The sequence below is a fragment of the Zingiber officinale genome, chromosome 5A (genome assembly GCF_018446385.1).
Source record: "Zingiber officinale cultivar Zhangliang chromosome 5A, Zo_v1.1, whole genome shotgun sequence".
NCBI lineage: Eukaryota > Viridiplantae > Streptophyta > Magnoliopsida > Zingiberales > Zingiberaceae > Zingiber > Zingiber officinale.
The window spans coordinates 45,600,383-45,621,639 of NC_055994.1; the positions used below are offsets into that span (position 1 = coordinate 45,600,383).

General features: G+C 37.9%; 1 protein-coding gene across 9 annotated transcripts in view; it reads left to right on the forward strand.

Annotated features, from left to right (window-relative positions):
• Window positions 1-21,257, forward strand: part of LOC121980469 (AP-1 complex subunit gamma-2-like) — a 143,693-nt gene that overhangs the window by 65,228 nt on the left and 57,208 nt on the right. For all 9 annotated transcript variants that reach the window (XR_006111544.1, XM_042532523.1, XM_042532526.1 and 6 more), the window contains 3 exons: window positions 2,062-2,241; window positions 2,408-2,562; window positions 3,346-3,436. Coding sequence is in view for 8 of the 9 variants with exons in the window: in XM_042532523.1 (XP_042388457.1) it covers window positions 2,062-2,241; window positions 2,408-2,562; window positions 3,346-3,436 (426 nt within the window). In the remaining variant the exon portion in view is untranslated. The remainder of the gene's footprint in view (window positions 1-2,061; window positions 2,242-2,407; window positions 2,563-3,345; window positions 3,437-21,257) is intronic.

Sequence of the window (21,257 nt, forward strand, 5' to 3'; positions counted from 1 at the left end):
GTATATTTATGTTTTTGGATGCAAATAGTGGTCCATAACTCATTATATCAAATTGACGGATCCAGTGTTTTGTATCATATAATGATCCATAATGCACTAGGACAAGTATGATGTCCTGTAACACATGAGCATCTTTGCTGGTCCATGATACTTTTGTTACAGTATTTGGATCAGGAGTGAGGATTAAATACAGTAGGTAGCTAGGTGTTGATATTAATAGAAATGTTTACATGTGGTTAATGAAGGTGTTGGTGTTAAGAGTCATTGTTACATACAAAAATGTAAGCTTTATTATGAAGAAATTCAGTAACAAATCAAACATAGGTTTAGGATATCGTAGATAATTGTTTATATATTATATGCAACCTGCATTTGCAAAGGTCCAAAGATTAACTATTGTTCACAGAAAGTTGTTTGCGCTGAATATTATCAAATAAATTATTACTTATTCTGGTTTTCTCAAATAACAGTGGCTTATTGTTTTGTGATTGTTTAATACTTCTATAAATTATGTTTTTGGTGTGATAACATGTAGAAGTAATTTATTCACTTATTTTGCAAGTATTCAATTATATGGATGTTGCTTACATGATGTGTTTTCATGGATGATTAAAATAGAATGTTCGTACGTCATCATGTGTTTTTAATTGTATGATTACTTACATTATTTTGGATTGCATAGGCCCTGCATATAGGACCACATATTTGCATATATGCTATGCTTGGGTATAATTGCATATCACCTACGTACATTTTTCAAACTTTGCTCAAGATTTACCAAGATTTTGTCATGTCACACACCTTTGGAAGGTTTGTCTGCTCCCTTTGTTAGTCTAGAACCAACCTACAGTGCATTCCATCATTTCTCATTTTGGCATCATCACAACAATTAACATTGAGTCCTTAGAATGGTGCATAGCATTGTCTAGATGTTATTTTTTGGCCTGGGTCTCGGTCTCCTAATGTTGTGCCATGCTTACTTTCTGAATTTGGCATCCCTTCTTGGCTCTTTGCGCTATACTGGAGACACACTTGGACATGACCCCTTTAGTTCTCTTCCCATTTAGGATTAAAGCTCAATGCTCTTCCCCATTTAGTTGTGGTGTCTCTACCTCTCCTTGTGGGATGACTTGTGCCTTTCCAAGTAGTCATTGGTTATCTCTTGTTGGGTCAGGATAAGCTGTGGTTTTATATTCCTCTGACATGTTTACATTGGTTTCCTCATCAAAGTAGCGTCTACCATGGTTTAAAATATTGATCCATTTCAAAATTTGGTACGATATCAATATGATTTTGATATTTTTAAAATATAAAAATATATTAATTAAAAATAAAGTTTTTAATCTAAATATAAAAAAGAAAAAAGAAAAAGGAAAAAAAAGTGGCAGGGGCACCACAACCCTGCATATGTCGTGAAGGCCCTTGCGGGGTCATGAGGCCCTTGCGAGGTCGCGAGGTGCCGCGGGGTCATGGAGGTCCCCGTGAGGTGCTGTGGGGTCGCGGAGGTCTCCGCAATATCGCGAGGCGCTGTGGGGTTGCGGAGGCCCCCACGAGGTTGCGAGGCGCCGCGATCCCTTCACGACCTCGCAGAGGTCAACGCGGGATCACGACACCTCTGCGACCCCATAGAATAGTATTTGTGGTGTGTGCTATCAAATGCCAGTATTGGGCGGGTGTGATTGTCCCATTATATTGGGATATGCGGAGCAATATCTTGCTGAGTAGGAACTTAGTTGCATTATTGTCTTATCCATATTTTTTTCTCTATCTTTGTGGTTTTTTTATTAATAATACACTAAAAACTAATGCCTTTGCCTCCCATATCTTAATAAGCTGATGTTTAAACATTTAGCAGCTGCTAGTCCCAACTATTTGTTTGTATTCTGCATGTGTAAAGAATTTGAATAACATTTTTTGATATTAAGTTTGAATGTTGTCTTTCTTTGTAATCATGCTATATTTTGTTTTTTGGTTATGCACTTTCTGGATTCCATAAACTGTTATCCTTGTAGTTGCTTAAATGTTGTTCATGCTGTAAATTAGTTTCCATTTTAATTATAGAACTGCACAGAAGGATTGGTTCGAATACTGAAAGATGTTTCTAGTAGCCCATATTCACCTGAGTTTGACATTGCTGGGATTACGGATCCCTTCTTACATATTCGGGTTCTTAGGCTGATGAGAATGTGTGGCCAAGGAGACTCCGATACCAGTGAATATATAAATGATATTCTTGCACAGGTCAGTTTTCCTTTATATTCTCTGATTTTTCTAATTTGATACTCACAATTTCAATTCCATGTAAGTAACAATACTTCCTAAGCTAAAATCATGAGTTATGCGATTGTAGCTAGAATTTATTTGATGAGTATTAAACTTAGTATCGCTATCTGTTTTCCTTCTACAGGTTGCTTCAAAAACTGAATTAAACAAAAATGCTGGGAATGCTATTCTATATGAATGTGTGGAAACTATAATGGGTATAGAAGCTACTAGTGGTTTGCGTGTGCTTGCAATTAACATTCTGGGTAGATTCTTGTCAAACCGTGACAATAACATCAGGTGATTCCTGTTTCTTTATAACATCAATATATGTTTTGAATCAATATTATCATATTTGAGAGTCATTAGATAACTTATTGTTGAGAATTTTGTGCCCATTGATAGCAATGATGGTAAAAGGCATCTTTCTCTCTATTCTGCACATGCTTGCATTAAATTTTTGTATGAAGATATTGGTGCCATCATTTGTGCATACCTTTGTTATTCCAAAGAATAAATTCTACTTGCTAGAGGATGAATGCATCCCTCAAAGATCTTGAAGACTTTTTTGTCCTATATTTACGCTATGATATGATTGACTATTGCAAGAAAAGAAATGAAATTTGAGGGCTATAATTTAAAATTTCTGGTGCTAAGATTCAGCTGACTTTGTGGGGATCATATTTTTTTTACTCCTTTAATAATATTGATGCAAGTTGACATTGGGACAATCCTTAACTTACAATAATCAGTCTAGCTATTTATGAGCTATATTACTATGACCCAATATAAGTGCCACGTATACTAGTCATATATATAGCGAGATTTTTAAAGATAAAAGGAAGTGCTTGCAAACTTTACCCTGTAATAATTCCAAAAGACACGGCTCCTTTGGCAAGTTTGCCATGCAATTACAGTTAGATATGCAATTGCATTCAGCCAATATTAGTAGTAAAGATTGTGCAATCCAGTGCTGTGAAAACCAGTCATCAGCATAAGGAAATTCACTGTAAGAAGAAAATTGCATTCAAGTACATCTAGATATTACTTCTTGAGAACATTCTTTCTTTTGTTCTTTGTCAGATATGTTGCCTTGAACATGCTTATAAAAGCTGTTGCAGTAGACTCTCAAGCAGTACAGAGGCACAGAACAACAATTCTAGAATGTGTCAAGGTATTACTATTTCTCAATAAATGGTTTGAACTTCTGCCAAATTGAATAATCAGTGTTGTGCTTTAACAGCTGTTTCCATGAAAAGATGCAATATAAAGTCAATCACACTCTTTCTATTATGTTGATACTCTTCTTTTCATGACAAATCCGAAAATGTAACTGGTGTATCTCTAGTTTTTATTTTCTTAGAATTGCATTATTGTTATCATGAGAGAGGACTGGGTCATAATATTTGTGAACTCAACACAAACTCCTATAACTAAAATATCTGATGTGGGACTAAACCCATAACACTAGCAACTCCAACCTAGGGGTAGGGTTGGGTAGCCCATTAACTTTAATAATCCTCAAGTTGGATTACCAATGGATTTTTAAAGTAAGTCACCCCTCGAATACCTACTATCTTTTCTCCTTCCGATAGGCAGAAAAACCTCTCACAAAAACTTCTTATAATAAGGTTGAAACAAAACAACAAATCAAAGCTTATGCAAACGAATAGAGCTTCAAAGTAAACTTGTAGCCCAAAAATAAGTCTGTAGCTCTTTCTCTATCTTTTCTAGTCTAGTATGAGCTCCCCTTTGCTGCCAACTTGAGGTCTGGGGTTTGAATTTTGGCATAGCCGAGGTAAATACCTCCCTCATGCGCCGGTCACTATTCCAAGGGCTAGTAGCTACTCGTGATTAACCTCTTCCATGTTAGCCCTAAGACGGGTTGGCGGGGGCACTGGGGGCGAGCGTAGTCGTCTTTTTGCCAACTAGTATGATCTCCCTTTACCTGTCTTCAAGTTGGCTCCAAACATCTTTTTTGTTCAATTCTAGTTGGCTTAACTTGTTTTTTCAATTGACTAGATCATGTAAGCCTTTGTTGATTACACTTGCCTCATGAATCAACCTTTTTTTAGTCGACCAAAGTGTTCATCATGTAACCCTTGTTTGACACTTCTACCTTTCGCAATCAACTCAATAGTCTTATTTTTAATTTCAATAATGGTTCCTGCAATTGCCCAATCGTCTAAACTATGTTTTTGTCTAATGTCCTAGTTAACTTTTGAATAGAGAGCAATTGTTTTACACAAGAAAGTTCTTCAATCAACTACCTAGGCTAGTGGACTAAATCTGCCTCAATCAATTGAATTTATAGTCAGTTGACTAAAATCGAAATAAAATTCTTTTGTTTATGTGTTTAATATCTTGAGTCGACTCCCCAGTTGACTCAACACATTAGTCAACTAGTAGTAACCATCAATCTATTGAATTAACTACAACCCCAAAATATTTTTTTTCTTGGTTGAGTTCTTGTCTATGTAATTTTTAACCAAAACTAAAATAGAAGTCACTCGTGGACTTTCATAACTCACTTTGAGGTTACCTCCCAAGAGACTTTGCCTTTGAGTCTTCTTCGCCTACTAAGAAGCTTAGCTTCCAAGTCTTCCTTGTTTGTGGGGTATCTTAACGTTCTAGAACTTCTTCAACCACTAAATGTCAAATCACTCTTGACCTATTTGGTTTTCTCCATCCGCTAAGTTTTTTTTTTTGCATTTCTCCTCTGTCAATGCCAATTAAACTTCTCCATTTGCCAATTAGCCAATTAACCTTCTTCACCTACTTGAATTTCTCCGTCAATGGGCTTACACTAACTTGTCATGGATCTGCACTTATAGACTCGACAAAGTTCATTAGTAAATACAACATTAGCCTAACTTAAATCACTTACTAAACATATCAACATCAGTACTTGGTCGAATGGGACCACTTCGTGGACCACTTTGGGCTCGATTAATCAATCTCTTCATTTTTTATGTTAACAATTTGTTTTGTTTAAGTTAGGTTAAATCAAAGTCCATTTTTTGCCATTTACGGTAAAATGAAGTGAATTGAAGGTTCTAGCTTAAACTCTTCATTCCCCTGACCGGAATGATATAGTTTCGATACCGTATCGTACCGTGCCAATACGGTTTCTATACTTTATATATATATATATTAAATATAATTTAAAAATAAGTTGTATATTAATTTTATGTAACTTGATAACATATCTTTCTCGAAACATTCTAAATAAAGGACAAGTAATCTAAAGTATTTCCTAGGCATAAAGATCAATCATTCATATCAACAAAAATATATATTTCATATGCTTAAGAAGTAGAAATCTAGAAGTAGAGAAATAAGTATGTTAATATTCATGGTTCCAAATCTAAAAGAAGAGAAATAAGTGTGTCGAAATGATCGTTATCAACATGGCAGCGCTTATTCAGATTCCCTGTTGATTAAGCGCTTGCTTCACATACAGGATCTCTACTTAGATGTTGCCGAGTCACATGAGGTGGCTAGATAGAGATTTGCAAACGAGAGAGGAGTAGCCCGAGCTTACAACTTCTTCATATGCCCTAGTTCCATGGTGCAATGGGTTCGGATAATATGGAAGCCCTATGTTCATCCGAGTCATGTAGTCACCTTCTGGATGTTGGCACAGCGAAGGCTTCCCACTTGAGATTGATAGGATTATTTGGAGGATTGACAGTGCACTTTTCGGACAGTGCTAGAGACATAGGAGTGCCCACACATTGTAAACCTATTAAGGAGGATTCGAGGATGACTTCTTATGCCCAGAGATATCCACCAATCAAAGGACGATTTGTGTCTTTGGATAGCATTATTGTAGGAGTAGGGCGGAGACAAAGGCTCGTCATTTGACCTTGTTATCATTGATATATTATGTATGGAGGGCTCGAAATCATAGTTTTTTTTAGAGAGGAATAGTTAGATGTGGAGAGGATATTAAGGAGCGTGAAGATTATATAGGTCTTTAGGCATCTATTCAGATCTGATACTTCATCAGACATGATTTTAATAGACCCTAAAACTTCTATTTGTATATTTTGGATATATAATATATGAGACATCATTCCTTTACCCTTTTACTATATAATAGAAAATTTAGTCAACACTTTTAGTTATACTCAAAATAAAAAATTATATTAATTCATAAAAAAAAATTAAATAAATGTAACATAATCATTAAAATATATCTAAAAATGTTGAAATAAAAGATCATGGCCTTTATAAATACACGGTCTCAACCTTCCCTTTGCAATAAATCTCAAAATTGAAGATCAATCTTTATCAAATGCAAGTTCGACTTGATGCATTTGCAATAAAGTTATAATTAAAATTATTTGGTTATGTGTAATAATAATAAAAATATAAATCTTAAATTTCTATATTCAACTATTTTTGTAAAGATTTAATAACCATCAAACATCTCATGAGATAAAATCAAAATTTAAACTCAACTTTCAATATCTTAAATAACCTAATAGTAATCATTTATAACAATTAAATAATAATAAAAATATATTTTTTAATTACTATATTTTATATGTTAAAAAATAAAGAAATTGTATCAACACAACACAATATGATACTAAAATTGTATCATTTTGGTCATAAATCAAAATTTCGATACGATCTAAAATTTTAGACCTTATTTGCACATGACATTATTTTCGTCGATTAGACATGTGAATGAATAAATGATAAGCTCGAATCTTGGCAAGAAATACTAGAACAAGATTTTAGACATAGTAGAGTAAAGATAAAATAGATGAAATTTAAATTTGTACTAGCAGGCATAGCAAGACAATTACTAAGAACGAGATGACGAGTTATCTATTCTAAAAGCTTTAATAATCTATGGAAAAAGCATGGAGTGGTTGATAGATGTTTTATAAATGCCACAAGTAGGATGGTTGAAATGGAGGAGTACGTCATATGCTCTTTATGATTATAAGATACATTTAAAGTTTAATGGGAAGTTTTATAAAATAGTGGTTATATTTGCTATATTATATGAAGTTGAATGTTGGGCTTTGAATCAAGCACATGAGTAAACAAATGAGTCATAAATACGAGGATATTAAGGTAGATGTATAAACATACGAGGGTTGCCATGATACAAATGAGACATTAGAGACAGTCAGGGTAACATCTATTGAGAGAAAATTTTAAGAAACACATTTAAGATGGTATGAACTTGTAGATAGATGACCAAGAAATGCCTTAGTTAAGAAATATTAAATTATAACAAATACACATTAATCGAGGAAGAGGAAGACAAAAGAAGACTGAGTTAGCAATGATAAAATATGATAAAATTTATTAAAATATGAATGATTAAACAGTAGGGGATCCAGCTCAATAACATAGGAGAATTTGTATAGTTCCCCATTTAATGGATAAAGACTTGGTTGTTGTTGTTGGGAATATTCATTTAGTTTCATCAATTTGTCTCTTAAAGTGCACCATTTAATTTTCCATGATGCCATTTTGTTTGATGTTATGTCTAGAGTTGCTTGAGCAATTGATTTCGACCATTTTCATTCAAATTGGATGTAGACTAAAAGATTATTAAAGCATTGCTTATAAAGGCCTCAGGTTGTTCGTTTAGGATTTTTTGTAACCAAATGCAAGTGAAACAACACTCTTAAGCGATTGCTAGCTATGCAAAAGTTTTATTATGTAAGTTCTTTTAATCTCCTCTCCTTAGCTATTCATTTCATTTCTTATAGAGAGGAAGGCTACTTATAATCATTCTGAAGGATTAAGAGTTAAAGAGGCTTGCTCCATTGTCTCTTTTAAAGAAACGGTTGTAGTGGATTAATCGTAACTTATTTGTTAAGCAGATTTAGAGGATCTTTAGTAGCCTTTAGTTAGGGTTTAGGGTTTAGGTGATTTATGAGGTCCTAATATCAATTAGACAAGGCACGGGAATGCTAAACTTTCACTGGTCAATTTAAGCTTTTGGTTAACCAAATGGTTAGCATCGGTCGATTTATGCCTTTAGTTGACCAAGCAAATAGCTTTGGCGAACCTAAGTCTTTAGTCGACTAAGCATTTAACTTTGATCGATCTATGCCTTTGATCAACTAAGTATGTAGCTTTAGCTGACCAAAGATCAAACCTTATCTCACAATGACTATATTTAATGCTTTAGTTGATTGAATCCTAGACCTATTAGATCTTTGCTTTACAAATTTTTGTAATTGTTTTGCATACAAGATCTTGCACGAAAAACACTTTCAAAAGCAAAAAAAATATTTTTAATAGTACTCAATCATTCTCATGTCCAAAAGAACCAATGAGCTCATTTCATTAAATGGAGGGTCTATCTTTCGTTTAAAAAGTTCTATTAGTTACATCCTTCTATCTATAGTGTGAGGTAATGTTTGCACTCTTGTGTTCATTTCTTGTATCCTTGTGAGAAATTTAAAAATCTCACTTATAGGGGGTCACACTTTTAAGCTTGCAAAACCCACCTATATGGGTTAGAATTTCATCCTTTAGTGCAATTATCCTCTATAAATAGCATGCTACTCATTTTTTTTATTTTATAACGAGTGATTTAGTGAATTTGTGCGAGGTGATGCACCTTAGGTCTACTATGTTATATGAAGTTGGATGTTGGGCTGTGACTCAAGCACATGAGCAGAAGATGAGAGTTATAGGGATGATGATATTAAAGTAGATGTGCGGGCATATAAGGATGGACATGATAAGACATGAGAACATTAGAGATAAAGTCAGAGTTGCACTTATTGAGGAAAAATTCTGAGAAACACATTTAAGATGATACAAATATATACTACCAATAAATGCTCCAGTTAGGCGATATGAAAGTATGACAAATATACATATTCAATAAGGAAGAGGACTAAAGAAGACTTTGTTAGCAATAATAAAATAAGATAAAATTTATTTAAATATAGATGATATAGTAAGGAATAGATTCTGTTAAGAAGAGAAACCCATGTCTTAGACACCACGGAGTTATTGTCTTATATAGAGGAGAATATACAACATAGTTACAATAATACCCCTAGTTATATTACAATATTCCAACACTCCCCCTCAAGTTGGAGAATATAGATCATATGCACCAAGCTTGTTACATATGTAGTCAATTCGGGGACCTCTTAGTGACTTAGTGAATATATCTGGTAGTTGATCATGTGAGTTGACAAAACTAGTAGATATTTTTCCCGATATGACCTTCTCTCTAACAAAATAAAAGTCAACTTCAATATGCTTTGTCCTCTCATGAAAAACTTGGTTCGAGGCAATATGCACGGTGTCCTGATTGTCACATATAAGTGACATTTGTGTAACCTCCCCAAACTTGAGTTCTTGAAGCAACCGTTTTAGTCATATAAGCTCTTGACTATTTATGGCCATAGCTGGATACTTTGCCTCGGCACTGGATCTTGCTACAACATTCTGCCTTTTTGCTTTTCCAAGAAACAAGGTTACCTCCGAAGTGGACTTTCTATCAGTGGGAGATCCTGCCCAATCTACATTAGAGTATCCTACGACTCGAGTATGTCCTTTGCCTGCATACAAAAGACCCTTTCCTAGTGCACCTCTGATATATCGAATAATACAAGTCACAACATCCCAATGTTCTTTGCATGGAGAGTTGAGAAACTGACTTACTACACTTACCACAAATGAGATATCCGGACGAGTAACAGTAAGGTAGCTTAGTTCTCTACTAATCGTCTGTACCGTTCAGGATCTAGAAGAGACTCCCCCTAATTTGGCATGAGCTTGACATTAGGATCCATAGGGTTGTCTCTGTCTTTGAGTTTAACATTCCTGTTTCTTCTAAAATGTCCATTGTATACTTCCTTTTGGATCTGACGATCCCCTGTTTAGACTGTGCTACTTCTATTCCCAAGAAGTATTTGAGTTTGCTGAGATTCTTTGTTTGGAAATGTTTGAAAAGATGTTTCACTTGTGAAATCCCAAGATGATCACTACCTGTGATGACGATATCATCAACATAAACCACTACGTAGATGCAACCAGTGGATGAGTTGCGATAAAAGACAGAATGGTCAACCTCGCTCTGAGTCATGCCAAACTGTTGAATTACAGTACTAAATCTACCGAACCATGCTCTGGGTGATTGCTTGAGGTCATATAAAGATTTTCGCATGCGACATACAAGACCAGAAGACTCCCCCTGAGTAACAAAACACGGAGGTTGCTCCATGTAGACTTCCTCGAGCAGATCACCATGTAAGAATGCATTTTTGATGTCCAATTGATAAAGAGGCCAATGGCGAATCCAGCAGTTGACAGGAATAGGCGTACAGAAGACATCTTGGCAATAGGAGAAAAAGTATCCCCATAATCCAATCCGAAGATCTGAGTATAGTCTTTAGCGACGAGACGAGCCTTAAGTCTATCAACCATACCGTCTGGACTAACCTTCACCGTATACACCCATCGACAACCAACAACTGACTTCCCAGGTGATAGAGGAACGAGGTCCCAAGTCCCACTACTCTGTAAAGCACAAATTTCATTGAGCATAGCTTGTTTCCATCTTGGATGGGCAAAGACATCACCTGCAGTCTTTGGAAGAGAAACAGACGACAAAGAAGAAAGACAAAAATAATAGGAAGGAGAAAGACGATGATAACTCAAAGAAACATAGTGAGGAGAAGGATTACAAGTGGAACACATACTCTTTCGAAGTGCAATGGGAATATCAGAGTCAGGAGATGAGACCGGAGGAAACGACGAAGGACTTGGCTCCAAAGATGTGTCCACGGCAGTGTTAGTGCTGGGCGGCGGCAAAGGAGGACGAGGACGACGCTGATAAACCTGCAAAGGAGGAGACGAGGTTGGGAATGATAGAGGCGCCACCATAAGACAAAAGATAGTCACTGGTGCAGGTGGAGAGGGAGAAACCTCGAACTGGGAAGCAAGAGGCCCAAAAAAATGAAATCGAATCAAAAAATGTAACATCAGTGGAGATGAAGTACCAACGAAGAGTAGGGGAATAACACTTGTACCCTTTCTGAGACCGTGGGTACCTAAGGAAAATGCACTTATGAGATCGGGGAGAGAGTTTATCAATACCAGGATTAAGATCATGAGCAAAACATATAGAACCAAAGACCCGAGGTGGTAAAGGATGAAGAGGATAATGTGGGTAGAGGATATGATGAGGTAGTTTACCCTGGAGAGTGGAGGAAGACATGCGATTGATGAGATAACACGCAGTAAGTACGTCATCACCCCAAAATTGATGAGGAACATGAGAATGGAGAAGAAAAGTCTGAGTGGTCTCAAGGAGATGACGATTCTTGCATTTTGCAACTCCATTCTGTTAAGGGGTATGAGAGTAAGACGTGCGATGCAGCACACCATGAGATGCCAAGAAAAGCGAAACTGAGTAGAAAGATACTCGCGTACATTATCACTTTGCAAAGTTCGAAGAGAAATACCAAACTGAGTTTTGATTTCATGAAAAAAAGATTGAAAGATAGAAAATAATTCTGAATGTTCCTTCATCAGACATAACCATGTACAATGGGAAAAATCATCTATAAAAGTAACAAAATATCGTGATCCCAATGTAAAAGAAACACGATTTAGACCCCAAACATCATAATGAACCAAAGCAAAGGGGGTCGTAGCCCGACTCACAGTGCGAGGAGAAAAAGAACTACGAACATGCTTACCTAACTGATACGACTCACAAGACAAAGACTCCAAGTGAGAAAGACTAGGATGTAATTGTTTGAACTTATCAAGACCTGGATGTCCCAACTGAGCATGAATAAGAAGTGGAGATGCCGCCGCCGAACCAACAAGAGAGGGTTGTTGAAGCCGATAAAGGCCATGAGACTCACATCCGAAGCCAATCATCCTCCCCGTACTCCAATCCTGTAAGAAAATAGACATTTTTAGTAAAAGAAATGACACAATTAAGAGATCGAGTTAGTTGACTTATTGACAATAAATTAAAGGGAGCTTCGGGAACATAAAGAACATTATGAATGGAAAGAGACGGAGAAGGATGAACAATACCAATACCCTTGGACTGAGTTTGGGAACCATTGGCCATGGTGACGATTGGTAAATAACCAGAAGTAGTGAGAGAAGAAAATAGGGATTTATTACTAGTGATATGATCGGTGGCCCCAGAATTAAGAACCCAAGGACTTGAAGAGCGAGATATGCCAGCAAAGGAATTACCAGCGTGTATAATAGTAGCAGTGGAATCAGAAGCCTGACAATCCTCAAACCATTTCAGAAAGTCATTATAGGAAGGTGGTGGGGTCAGATCCGATGTTAACTGTGAAGTGGAAGCTGAAGAAGCAACAAAACTCTGAACGATCTGAGCAGCGCGAGGAGGTCGACCATGCAGACCCCAGTACTTATCAATCGTGTGGCCCGGGCGATGGCAATGATCACACCAAGGATGACCTTTGCCACCCTTGTGAGGCGGAGGTCTGGTGTTGTGTCGAGAGACCAAAGCTGACGAGTCAGGAACGGAAGGAGGCATCGTCAATATCTTGGCCGGGACACGGAGGAGAGTTGCCCAAGTATTGTCCATGATAGCTTCTGTGGGGCTGCCTAATATCTGATCACGAACATGAGAATAATATGTGGGCAGACCATATAAAGCTAGGGACATAGAAAATTTCTTCCGATTTTCAAGCTCTTCAATAGGATTGGTCGCAGGTGGTAGCAGTTCATTGAAGTCACAAAGAAGGCTAGAGACCGAACACAGGTAAGTTGACATTGAATCCTTAATCTAATGGGGATTGAGGATGGTTATGAGATCTTCACAAACTTGATAGAGTCGTCGAGAGGTGTTTGTAAAGAGTTGTTGAGCCTGTGTCCAAACAGCTTTGCAGGTTTTGTGAGTACGAAAGACATTTCTAAGAGATGGATGGATGGTGACAGGTTTTGTGAGTACGAAAGATATTTCTAAGAGATAGATGGATGGTGGCTCGGATAATACAACACAACTGAGCGTCAACCTTCTTCCATAGAGGACGATCGAAGAGTTGAACATCTTCTTCAGTTTGAATGAGATGTGTCTCATAACCTTGTCCAATTAGCCAAAGCTCAATGTGAGATGCCCAAGAGACGTAATTTTTACCATCCAACTGCTCAGAAGAGAGTGGTGCAGTGATGTGGTTAGTAAAGATTGAGGTATCTGGCTTTGGGACGCCGGATGTATCCATTGATTAGTTTGGAAAGAACTGTGAAGAAAGGCTCCTGACTGTCGGAGAAAACAGTGTCGAAGAAGATGAGGGTCGTGGTTGCACCCGAGTCTCCAGTGAACAGGATGTGGCTGAGGAAGCAGGAGAAGTTAGTGGTGTACTCCTGATTCGACAATTGGAACAACCTCACGGGCGAGCAACTGCGGAAGGTGGCGTGAGGGTTGGTGTCGCCGATCCTCGGTGACGGCGGCTGCAGAACAACGACGACGTGTTTGCGTGCGAAGAACGTCGGAGGAGAAGGCATAACCCTTCTCGGAGGAGAAAGGAAGAAGTGGTGCGGGAGGCGTTGTTCCGTGCCCTAGCAGAAAATCGCGAGGAAGCCGCGATGTTGCGTTTTCCTGGTTGTAAGAGACGCCTTGGTTGTACTTCTTGGTGAGTTGGGTAGCGGCGGGGAGGACGACGTTGGTCACCTGCGGGACAAGGACTCACCAGAGAAGACGCGGATGATAGGCTCCGTTGGATCAAGGGGAAGAAAATTAGGGTTTTCGCTCTAATATCATGTTAAGAAGAGAAACCCGTGTCTTAGGCATCACAGAGTTATCCTCTTATATAGAGGAGAATATATAGTATAATTATAATAATACCCCTAGTTATGTTACAATATTCCAACAGATTCCAATGACACATATAGTGGATCCCAGCTAGTGGGATAAGGCTTGATTGTTGTTGTTGTCCATAGATGTGTTAGGTGATGGAGTATAAATGAATCTCTAAACCACATTACATAATTATCATCTACTTCACTCATTTATTATACTTTAACTATTACAATTATTAATTTTCACACACATACACATCAAACTAATATTTGAATTTATAAGTGTGCTTTTAGCAAGACATTTGTATATTTAGATAATTAAGGATATGTATGAGGATGTAATGAAAGTGAAGACTCCAAAAAAGACTAACCAAAATGTTCTTAATAAAGATAAAGTTACATTAATGATGAACTCTAAATTCATATCTTTTTACATTTGTTATGGATGAACACATTGGACATATTACATGTTTTTGCAGATGACATTCTTTTCTTTGATGAGACACGTGAAGAAGTAAATCCTAAGCTTGAGTCTCGATGGGAAATACTAGATGTAAAAAGTTTTTAGCTTAGCAGAGTAAAGACAATATTTGAAATTTAAGTTTGATAGTAGTAAATATAACAAAACAATTATTAAGACAGGAGGTGATGAGCTTTAAATATTTAGGTTCATTTGTAAAAGGATGAAGGGGTTAATAGATGTTTTACCTAGGGTTAATAGTAGTAAATATAACAAAATAATTATTAAGATAGGAGGTGATGAACTTTAAATATTTAGGTTCATTTGTAAAAGGATGAAGGGGTTTATAGATGTTTTACCTAGGGTACAAGAAAGAAGGATAATTGAATGAGGGAGAGCCTCGAGTGTTCTTTATGATCTTAAGGTACCTCTAAAGATTAAAAGGAAGTTTTACAAAATGACAATAAGATCTTGTATGTTATATGGAGCTGAGTGTTGAGATATGATTCAAGAACATGAACGAAAGATGAGAGTCATAGAGATGAGGATACTAAGGTGGATGTGCGGACATACGAGGATTAATATGCTAAGAAATAAGAATATCAGAGAAAGTTGGATTGTACCTATTGAGGAAAAACTTTGATATACGTATTTAAGATGGTATGGGCATATACTTAGGCGACCGATAAATGCCATAATTATGCGATATAAGACTATATAAATATGCACATTAATCGAGAAAGAGGGAGACTAAAGAAAATTTTGTTAATAATGATAAAATATAATAAAATTTATTTAAATATAAATAGACTAGGATATATTAGCAGATTGAGCCTAATGATGGAAGATGATTCATATATCCGACCCTATTTAGTGGAATAATGGCTTGATTGTTGTTGTTTTAGTAAGCCATTTTTAATGATTGAATTTAATGGGCTTGGATAAAGGGGCAGTCATGTTATGGAAAAGGGGCAATGTTGAAGTAGAGAGTTATCATTTAGATCTTGCGAAGTTGTTCCTTGTGGCAGAGGTGACCAACTACAATGCAATCAACAAAAGAGGAGGGACCAGATCTCGTGATTTGGGGTGCGTGCTAGAGAAGGGCTTGATGGTGCTATGACATTGTTGCAAGAGTTAGTTAGTTCTCATATAGGCAAGGGCAGCAATATTTGTTGCTGAAGATTAAGAGTATGTGGAAAAGGAACTTAGAGATTTAATAGGAAATATTACAAAAGGCCCCTCTAGTTTAAGTGTGGAATTGTATGAAGAGAAAAAGAACATAACACTTTTTCATTATTGTATAATTCACAAGGAGTCCGACTAAAATAGGAGAATACAAGAGACATTAGAAAGGAAGATTACAAAATAAAAATCTCTCTCAATCACAGATTTAATTCCTTTCCTTCTATATCATTTCCTTAATCATATCAAATTAATTCTTTTCCTTCTATGTCATTTTCTTAATCATATCAAATCAAATCAGATTAGAATATTCTTTAATGTTGTCAAATCAAATCAGAATATTCCTTAATACTGTCAACACTCCCCCTCAAGTTGGTCCAAAGATATCTATCATGCCCAACTTGTTGATTTGAAATTCAAATGCTTGTTTCAACAAGCCCTTAGTCAACACATCTGCCATTTGCTGTGAAGTTGGCACAAATGGCGTGCAAATTATCCCTTCATCGAGTTTTTCCTTTATAAAGTGTCGGTCAATCTCAACATGCTTTGTTTTGTCATGTTGAACTGGATTTTGAGCAATGCTGATCACTGTCTTGTTATCACAGTACAGCTTCATAGGAAGATTAATTTCCTTAGTAAGATCTTCTAGGACCTTCTTAATCCAAAGAACCTCACAGATCCCTTGAGCCATAGATCTAAATTCTGCCTCGGCACTGTTTCTTGTAACTACACTTTGTTTTTTGCTTCTCCAATAAACTAAGTTACCCTAAAGAAATGTGCAGTACCCTGAAGTTGACCTCCTACCAGTGATTGATCCTGACCAATCAGCATCAGTATACACCTCAATCCCTCTCTTATCAATTTTCCTAAAGAATAGTCCTTTTCCTGGAGTCCCTTTCAAATATCGGAGAATTCGATATGCAGCTTCAAGGTGCTCTTTAAATGGAGAATGTATAAATTGACTTACCATACTCACAGCAAAGGCAATATCAGGGCGTGTGTGTGACAAGTAAATCAACCTTCCAACCAGTCTTTGGTGCTTTCCTATATCTGCAGGAATTCCCTGTTTGACTTCTCTAAGCTTAACACTAACATCTATTGGCGTTTTTGATGGTTTGTAGTCATTTAATCCAGTTTCTTTTAAAAGATCCAGAATATACTTCCGTTGGGTAGCCACTATGCCCTTCTTGGATCTTGCAACTTCCATTCCCATAAAATATTTTAGTTGGCCCAAGTCTTTAATCTCAAATTCTTTTGCTAAGTTTTGCTTCAATTTGCTCATTTCTTCAGCATCATCACCCGTCAATATTATGTCCACGTAAACAATCATCACTGAAATCTTGTTTTTGATGGATCTTTTAGTAAATGGAGTATGATCAGATTGACCCTGAGTATATCCTTGACCTTTAACAAACCTTGTAAACCTGTCAAACCAAGCTCTGAGGGATTGTTTGAGTCCATATATAGACTTTCTCAGCTTGCACACTTTATTCCCAAATTTCTCAATGAATCCAGGTGGAGGTTCCATATAAACCTCCTCTTCTAGGTTCCCATTTAAGAATGCATTCTTCACATCTAGCTGATTCAATGGCCAATCAAGGTTAGCAGCTATAGATAGAAGTATTCGTACTGTGTTTAATTTAGCAACCGGAGAAAAAGTCTCGGAGTAGTCTACTCCATAAGTCTGAGTTTTAGCTACCAGGCGGGCCTTGTTCCTTTCCAAGGATCCATCTGAGTTGTATTTTGTCACGCCCCGGAGGAGTCTCTGTCCGAAGAAATTTCGGCAACATCTCCCCTGTACGGCGGACAATCTGAAACTTTTCTACAAGCACTATATACCTCAGCCACATACGGCTGGAATAATAACAATAAAAGAAAACAAACACCACGCAGTTAATATCAAATTCAGCCTCTGGCTGACACAACCACGCAGTCAAAAATAAAGCAGCCCACTCGGCTGTACCAAGACCAAAACACAAAAACTGCTAGCCGGCTAGACTTACACAACCAATAACATAAATACAAAATACCACATAACAACATCAACACTCCAAAAATAAAACCGGAGTACAGAGCTAACAAAACTGATACATAAAACAAAACAAAACATACGTGAAACCGATAAGTCTTCCACGCGACGTGGGATCAGCAGATGTGATGCCCAAGCGACACCAAACCAAACCCGGTACAAAAAGATAGTATCAACGGGTGAGTTCAACAACTCAATAATACCAATGGACATGAGTAGTAAGATATATCTAACAGAACAATCATGGAATACAACTTCCTAATCATATATAGGAATACGAAAACCGAAGGTAATCGAGGAAGTCAGACTCACCAGAACTCCTATCCGATAAAAAGGTCACAAACCGAAGTGTCAATAATCCCAGATGCAGTCAAAGTATGATCCAACCAAAATGCATCAACCAAATGCAGGAAACACAATCATAAAATATAAATGCATCAATGCTAATGATGCGTCCCGGTCACCCCGACGCTATACTATCTCACACACAAACGGTGAGACCGAATGGGTAGGGCTATGACTGCACTGTCGTCACTACTCCCGATGAGTAACCGAGTGGACGGAATGCTGTCGGAGTCCGTCCTGTGACCCCAAATCATAAACGGGGAGCTCAACGCCTCAACTCCCAGACACGACGACGGGAGGTATCTCGCCGACTACCACGCCGAGTCACCGACCAACGGAGCTAAACAGAGTCCACCGTCTGCCTTACGCTGCTACACTAAATGCCAGGTGAGCCAAACAGAAGGAATCGTCACGGCCACCACGCCGAGTCATACGACTAACGGAGCTAAACAACAGAATCCGCCACACACCGCTCGATATACCACTAATCCACGAGTGGTGGTGATATAATCTGGCGATGTGCTCAACCATAGTGGAGCCGATAATCGCGAAGATGCAATCATGATGCATGACACTAAGCATAGTCATAAACTGATCAACATAACCATAGCCATATATATAATATGGGTACCACAATATCAGTGAGTCAAATCCACAGATCTAGGGTATACAGGTCCTCTATGGTATAACAACCTAGATCCTAAACATATCTCCCTTCCATAATATATATACCAATAATATACACAGATCAAAGAATCAAAGTCTAGGTACACGAATCATATGTGATATACAAATAGAGGTACACAAATTTGATATGGCACAAAAACCTAAGTATCAGATAATCTAGATACACAGGCCAGAAACAACAATCCAAATCCTAGTCCTAACCTCAGTAAGCATGGGATGTCACTCTAGAAACTAAGATACTCATGGTAACAAGATAATCATGGCAACAAATCACGAGATATAAGCACGGATACATCGCAGGTGACAAACCTAACATGCTATGGATATCAAACAGTGACATACCAAAGGCAAACATGTTCATTGCATGTAGTTATAAAATACTATGCATATCCAATGACAATATCATAAAAGATAAGTCAAGAGGTACCCGCCTCAAATAGAAGGGTCCAATCCGGTAATAGATCCCTCATCGAGACACTCGTCTCGAATCCAAATCCTGCAAATCAAACATACAGATTTAGCTAATTACTTATGAGTTAAATAGCTAAATCACATTCTCAAACCTAATTAGGATAATCATAATCAAATACGATTATTGATTAACCACCTAAGCTAGAGTTAAACTGGTTTAACCCTAATAAAGTCATCATCTACCTTAGATTAGTTTAGGTTAAACATAAACCCCTTTCCTAATCTAACAATCTATATTCCACAATCGAAATTGTATTAGATCTATGTAAACAAAAAGAACAAAACCATCCCTCACCCAAACTTGTACTAGGGTTTAGTGAATACCTCTAAGATGACAACAAGGTAGCTGCTAAGGGGTAATCGAGTCTGTCCAGCGATGACAAGGTCCTGCAAATCTGGTGAAGAGGAAGCAATAAACCTCCCTGATGAAATCCCTAATGCAAGCTCCACCAAACACATCAACACTTACTGGACGGATCAAAAATCAATAAGACAGTCTATTAACAGCTTACCACAGTTTGTGTCGGCACTGCTCTGTGTGGGAAGAGGGCAACACCTAGGCACTGGCGTTCGGCCTCGTAACCGCAATCAGGGCTCGAGCAGGGAGAATGGCGGCGGATCAGGTGCTAGGGCACCGCTGGAATGAAGCTCGCGTGCCGAGGCTTCGAAGAGGAGAACAAAAGAGTCGGCACGCTAGGGCACAAGGATGACAGCGCCCCGCCGGCGTTCTGAACGGCGACTCCCATGTGGCCCTCGGCTGACGGCAGTGGACCGACCGGGGCACACAGAGGCAGAGGGAGTCGGGCGGATGCGGTATGCGACGGTGGAGAGCAGATGAACTTCGGCCTCACGAGGGCTTCACCGGCCGAGAAGATATGCCCCGGCGACGAAAGGGCGAGAAATGGAAGCAGACGAGAATCGGCAGAGGCTTGAACTCCTTGGCTGATCACCCTTGTACACGAAGGAGAAGGAAGAGGCATGAGGCTTGGCCACCGCTCTTGTACCGGAGGGGAAGGAGATGAAGGCTCGGCGCCGCACAGAGGAGGGGATCGGGATGGTGAGGAATGGAGGAGGAATCGGCGTCGGCTAGGTCACGCGGGAGAGAAAAAGAAGAAAAAAAAAAAACACTAAAAGAAAAAGGAAAAACAAAAAAACAAAAATCAACTTTTCCTCATTAAAATAGGGTAGCCTAAACAGGCTTTTCCGGGCCCCATTTTTATCCCCGTAAACACGTCCATACGGTCTCCGAAAAATTCCCGAAAAATTTCCAAAAATTCCGAAAAATTCCCTTATCGTTATCTGCCCCTTTTCCGGTATTTTACATATTTCACGGTAAATACCCACTTACGACCAACAATTGTCTTCCCATTAGGAAAATCCACTTTCTCCCGAGTAGAGTTCTTCTCCAAATCTTTCATCTCCTCAAGAATAGCTTCTCTCCACTCAGGAACATTCCGGGCTTCCTGGATGCTGTTAGGAATGGATACATTAGACAATTGTGAAATAAATGTACAATAGGAAGGTGAAATATTTTCATAAGACACAAAGTTTGACCGGGGATATTTTGTACAAGATCTACCACCTTTCCTAAGAGCAATGGGAAGATCCAATTGACTAGAAAACTCAGGATTACTTGGAAGATTGGGTTCTTGTGAATCATGAATTTCATGATTGAACCTCTAATTGGATACTTGAGGATGCTAGGAACTAGGGCCTTCCTTTTTCTTTGAATAGACCAGACCTTTATATCGTTTCCCATCCATTTCTGTTATTTCATTTTGTTCATTTTGAGATGGCATTATCACAGAGTGTTCTTGTTTGTCGGTAGACTCAATATTTTCCCCATTTTCTACCTCTTATACTTTTAGTGATAGAGCATCATTAGGAACAAGCGCAAAAGTTAAGTCAGATTTATCAACACATTCATCTTCATTAGGTTTGTTCTCCCCCTGAAGATGAGTGTTCTGGTATGAAGTTCCCTCAAGAAAAGTGACATCCATAGAGACAAATATTTTTTTTGAAATT